The 5,364-nt window shown below is 25.5% G+C and overlaps 2 protein-coding genes and 1 non-coding gene across 3 annotated transcripts; 1 reads left to right on the top strand and 2 right to left on the bottom strand.

The window, feature by feature from the left end:
• The first annotated feature begins 286 nt into the window (after nucleotides 1–286).
• LOC108546176 (coiled-coil domain-containing protein 65) lies at nucleotides 287–1,986 on the top strand. Its single transcript, XM_017898124.1, has 5 exons — nucleotides 287–427; nucleotides 489–734; nucleotides 1,123–1,515; nucleotides 1,589–1,726; nucleotides 1,792–1,986. The coding sequence occupies exons 1-5, from the start codon at nucleotides 287–289 to the stop codon at nucleotides 1,984–1,986; spliced, it is 1,113 nt and encodes a 370-aa protein (XP_017753613.1).
• A 117-nt stretch (nucleotides 1,987–2,103) lies between these two features.
• thoc5 (THO complex subunit 5) lies at nucleotides 2,104–4,923 on the bottom strand. Its single transcript, XM_017898137.1, has 11 exons — nucleotides 4,751–4,923; nucleotides 4,554–4,691; nucleotides 4,249–4,463; nucleotides 4,092–4,167; nucleotides 3,844–4,029; nucleotides 3,639–3,771; nucleotides 3,329–3,568; nucleotides 3,145–3,247; nucleotides 2,873–3,074; nucleotides 2,491–2,785; nucleotides 2,104–2,420 (listed from the first exon to the last, which is right to left on the bottom strand). The coding sequence occupies exons 1-11, from the start codon at nucleotides 4,871–4,873 to the stop codon at nucleotides 2,104–2,106; spliced, it is 2,028 nt and encodes a 675-aa protein (XP_017753626.1). The 5' UTR covers nucleotides 4,874–4,923.
• A 322-nt stretch (nucleotides 4,924–5,245) lies between these two features.
• Nucleotides 5,246–5,317, bottom strand: TRNAW-CCA (transfer RNA tryptophan (anticodon CCA)). Its single transcript has one exon. It is a non-coding gene; the product is annotated as a tRNA-Trp (tRNA).
• Nucleotides 5,318–5,364: the final 47 nt, after the last annotated feature.

Raw genomic sequence — 5,364 nt, 5'->3', positions numbered from 1 at the left:
AATGTCTTAGGAACAAAATATACTTGTTTATTCTAAGCTTTAATATTCCTATTGATCAAACATGCTCTTTATAAAAGGAAGGTACTGTTTACAAGTTACTTATTTAGTATCAATGTATTACCTGTATTAAATTTATTGAAAATTATTAATTTATTATATAGAAAATATATAATAATTAATTTATAATTGAATGTTTTTGAAGAAATGTTTTGATTTCATATCAATACATTTATTTTATTGAAAAGTATAATTTCTTTAGTTAAGTTATAAGAAGAATCATTTAAAAATGCTAAAAAAAAGAAAAAGTAAAAGCAGTAAACTTGCTCGAATGAATGAAGAAGAACGCGCACGTTATATGCAGCATCGAATTGAATTTGAACTGGAAGCTAAAAGGCGTAAACAACAATTAATAGCTATTTTCACTAAGGTATAAGATCATTTACTAAAATTTTATATTATAACATTATAAATATTACACATTATTACAGAACAAATTAAAGCGCGAAGAAATATTTTCAAAATTAAATATTGCCAAAATTAATGAAAAATGGAGATATGTTTTACGACAAATAAAATGTAAAGAACTTCATAAAAATGTGAAACATCTTTCCACAACTTTTGATAGAGTAGTAAAAGCTAAAGATGCAACAATTTCTTATCTTTACAATGAATTAAAAATAGCAGATGCAGACCACAGAAAACTTCAAGAGACTCATATTTTATTAATTAATAATATAATTGGTATCTTTTAAATTATTTATCAAAATTATTAATTTAATTTTCATGATATTATTTACAAATCTATAGCTATGATTTCTTTCTAAAATTATGCAGGAAAATATAAACAAAAATTAAAAGACTTACACGATATGTATAAATTTAATGATATTAAAACAATTAATATGGTGGAGTTAAATCAGTTAAAAAGTTATGTAAAACAGTGTTATAAAGAAATTTCTAATAATATAAGCAAGAAAATCATAATCTTTGATCAGACACAATCTATGAGAAAAACACAAAACGCTGTTAATATTTTTAGTATCTTATACTTGGTAATAATATTAATTTATGGTACAAAAAATTATAAACTAAATTTTTATAAATAACTGTATTAAATATTAGGCAGGAAACATGACATCAGATCTTGTAGACCAATCTTCTGTACAAATAGAAAATCTTTGGGAAGAGTTACAGAGAATAATAAAGGAATATCAAAGAATAGTTGAGAATAAAAAAAAACAGTATGAGTATTTAAAAGAACAAGATGATACTTCTCAAATGTGTATATCTCAATATCCGAATGTACATTTACAATTACAGAATGTTATTGAAAGTTTAAAATTCAATATACAATTACTATCACAAAAAAAAAATGAACAAATTGCAAAACTTAAAGTAAAAGATATAAACATAAAGGAAAAATACAAAAATATTAAACATGAATTTACTGTAACTCAAACAATAGATATTTCACAATTAAAAAGATTGACTGTTGTAAGCAACAATGTTCTAAAAGTAAGAAAATATTGTTTATTCTAATTATTATCCTATATTTTTATGATATGTTAATGCTTCTTCTTTTCTTTAGTATTTACAAAGAATTGTAGAGAAAGGTTCTATGATCCTTGGAATATTTAAAATATGTTCCACCTTGGAACCTTTACTGTTTAATTTGAAGAAATATTTCATACCAAATGCAGTATATGCTGAATGTGCAGATGCTAATGTAAGAATCGATACAAGAAACATATTATACATTATTATAATAACATTCTAAATAAACTATTTCAGATACCAGAATCGTGCGGTAAAGTCAGCAACTTTTGGGAATACTATAATCGTATAAAAGTAAATAATATTCTGTTGAAAAAAGAAGGTAACCAACTTTGTATAGAAAATAAAAAATTAAAATACAAATTACAATCATGCCTCACCATCAATTCTGGTATATTTGCATTATATCCACTTACTTTACCATTAGATTAAACAATTTTTGTATAATTACTTTTTATGATTGTGGATAAGGAGTAAATAATATTTATATTAGAATGTAATATATTTTGCAAAAATGTATTCATATATATCATCTTGTACTGTATTAAATTAACGATGAATAAAAATTCCACCCCCTAATTCTAAATATTTGTATGGTCTGGCACGAGTACGACCTTTTACAGGGTGAAAGAAAATTTTTTCTTTAGGTGCAATACTTTCTGATTCTAAATAAATATCAAAACATGCTCGCAATCGTTGAAGTTGTGCAGATAATGTTGGTGGTTTTGTCCACATAACATTCACTTCTCTTTCAATATCCCTTAAAATATCCACAGATGCAGGTACCGTAGGATGTATACTTATATTAAATACTGGTGCTATTTTTGGATAATCTGGTTTTATTGCTATTCTTGCAACTAATTCATCTGAAACAAATATTGTAAGATAAGAAATAAAATGCAGATTTTTATCTTAAATAATTTTACAATATCTTACTATTTCCACGACGAAGTATAGCTTCATAAAAGATATCCAATGAAGATACTAATTTTTGTTCTTGAAAAACAGGATTTACGTTATTACAATAATTATTCCATGAAATTGTTGAAAACTTTTGTAAAATTGTACTAAGTTTTTGTGGTAAAAGGTCATTATTAGTAATAAAAACTGGTAAATTTCCACATTCTAATTGTCGAATCTCTGTGCATAATTCTAATCTTGCTATTACACGTCTTTTAATTTCTCTCAATACACTTTCAACGCTATCTTGTGTTACTTCACAACCTGCAAGCTGTAAAATATTATTACACAAATTGCTCTTAAATAATTTAATAAATGATACATTATTGCAATACATAAAGGTATATGAATTTTATACCTTTTGTTCTCGAGTATCGGGTGAAATGAAATGTAATCCAGCCATTCTTTGTGCCCATTTATATGGGATCCCTAATCCGAGTGATGAAAATTGACCCAAATTATGTCGATTTAACTGATAATAATTAGCAGGATTTGGACTTTCTAATCCTAAATCTCGTGGATACAACTCACGCAAAATCGATTCCGATACAAGCATATCTCTACCAAAAAAATTTATAAGGAATATTTTTAAAAAATGAATACATTAATAATATAGAAAAAATTCTGTACCCTGTACTAATGCCTGCAACTCCATCAGTTTTTAGTTTTGATTCTACAGTTACAACTTTTAGAAACATCATATAATAAAACTGCAATGTTAATTTTGTTTCATCTGAAAGAAATTATGAATTAAAATTTAGTATTTTAAAACACTAATTTATGACTTCCGATTTTTTGTAATATAAATATTAACTTTTTAATTTAATAATTATTTTCACATTTAAAGGATGTCTTTGTAATAGCTTAGTTCTTTTCTCTTCTTGTCTTGCTTCTCTAGATAATCTATGATGTCTCTTTTTGTGAACAGGTGTTTCTTCTATAATATTTTCTGAAACATTTTCTGCATCTGAATCTGATTCTTGCAGTCCATCTTGATTATTTGCACGTTTTGCTTCTTCTTCATCACCTTCTACTTTTACTACTATAGAATTATCTGAAATAAAGGACTTATAAAAAAATAAAATAATAAAATATAAAACATTTAAAAGATAAAGAAAAGGTACCATATGCGTCCCTGTATGCAGATGCCTTTGCATAAAGAACATATAATGGTGATGCAAGTAATGTTGCCTTGTGATGTTCTTGTCTAATTTTATCCAATAGTAAACCAAGACTCTCTTGTAATGGCTTACTTGCCTGAAGAGATTTATAATAATTTAAATATTATTCATGAACGAAAAATTATACTTTTATGAATGTTAGAAATACTTCTAATATTGAGCGAAGTTGTGGTGCAAGATTATCAAGTCGAGTTTGTTTTAATTCAATACTTGATGCCACTGCTTTTTTGTTCTCTGTCAATTCATCACATAAAGCAGCTAATTGTTTCCTTTGTGTTAATTCCCACTCTAAACGTGCTAGTCTTAACTGATGATGATTATGCTTTGTTATTTCCTAAAAGCATTAAATTATAATATAGTAATTAAAAATAACATTAATTTAAATTCATTTCATACCGGCCTAGAAATATTTTCAGGTGCTTCTTTATAAAATTCCTCTTCTGATACAAGTTGTATTAATTCATCTTTCGACCTATATATTAACATATGTATATTACATAATGAATACATCAAATAAATTACATATGAATGATTTTAAATAAATGATATTTACTTGAACTGAAGGCATTTAACAACTTCTTTCTTTAAGTGCATTACTTCGTACAACAGATTTTGTAAATGTAAATGCCTACTATCAACACTGCTTTTTGAGGATATAAGAGAATCTCTTGCAAATTTTGTACGGAACTTTTCCATTCTGTTTAATTTTTTTAATTCAATAAATGCTAAAGATGTTTGAATTTGAAGTTCACGTATTTCATCTTTAGCCTAAAAATATACACTTTAAATTTATCAAACTACATTTGTTTTCAAAAACAATTTAATAATTAAATTAATTTTTTTCACTGATATACAAACATTTGCATCCCCATTAGTTTTTAGCTTTGCAATTTTATTCATAGCTTTTCTTATACTGTCACAGGTAGATAAAAAACTTTCAGAATCATTTTCTGGTAAACGCTCCATAGCTTCCTTTTCCTCATAACTAATTATAACCTAATAAAAGAAATAAATAATTTTAAATTCTACAAAATTATTATTTAAAGTTTCTTTACCTTATATATGTCTCCATCTTTCAGAGATATACCAGAATTTCCACTAATTGATTTCCTCCTCTTTTTTGTATTATCAGAATCATTTTCTTTGCCCATCTCTTTTGATTTTGTAAAACTTGTCATGTGTTTAATACACAAATGGAAATATTTTTAATGTTATTTATATTTTATTTGAACAAAATAACCAAAATTATTTTATTCATACAAATTTATAAATATATGTTCACGACTGTGAAAAAACAATATTATCATTATCACCATTTATTAATCTAAATTCATTCTAAAACATTTATAATTCATCTTATGGTGGATGTGAATTTGCAGCAATGAACGTAAACAATAAAGAAAGGTTATGTTCATATTTTATTTGTAACTTTATACATATAATTAAAATATTATTAATCACATTACATATTATATTAATTAAAATTTATGCTATTTTCAATGTTTGAAAAAATAAACCTTTTAAGAAAAAGCAAAAATAGAAACATGAACTGACCCCGACGTGATTTGAACACGCAACCTTCTGATCTGGAGTCAGACGCGCTACCGTTGCGCCACGGAGTCCGGTGCGTAATGTAGTTTTCTTATTGGAATTTATATTGCATTTTATA

The sequence above is a fragment of the Eufriesea mexicana genome, unplaced genomic scaffold (genome assembly GCF_001483705.2).
Source record: "Eufriesea mexicana isolate 0111107269 unplaced genomic scaffold, ASM148370v2 scaffold620, whole genome shotgun sequence".
Taxonomy (NCBI): Eukaryota; Metazoa; Arthropoda; class Insecta; order Hymenoptera; family Apidae; genus Eufriesea; species Eufriesea mexicana.
Note: the sequence above shows the minus strand (reverse complement) of the source record. Positions and strands in the feature narration are given on the sequence as shown.

Excerpts from the sequence above, each read along its gene's own strand:
- LOC108546176 (XM_017898124.1), top strand. The coding sequence starts at position 287 with ATGCTAAAAAAAAGAAAAAGTAAAAGCAGTAAACTTGCTCGAATGAAT. Across the intron at positions 428-488 it reads TAATAGCTATTTTCACTAAG|AACAAATTAAAGCGCGAAGA; the intron begins GTATAAGATCAT and ends ACATTATTACAG. Across the intron at positions 1,727-1,791 it reads CTGAATGTGCAGATGCTAAT|ATACCAGAATCGTGCGGTAA; the intron begins GTAAGAATCGAT and ends AAACTATTTCAG.
- thoc5 (XM_017898137.1), bottom strand. The coding sequence starts at position 4,873 with ATGACAAGTTTTACAAAATCAAAAGAGATGGGCAAAGAAAATGATTCT. Across the intron at positions 4,692-4,750 it reads AAGATGGAGACATATATAAG|GTTATAATTAGTTATGAGGA; the intron begins GTAAAGAAACTT and ends TTCTTTTATTAG. Across the intron at positions 3,569-3,638 it reads TGCATACAGGGACGCATATG|ATAATTCTATAGTAGTAAAA; the intron begins GTACCTTTTCTT and ends CCTTTATTTCAG.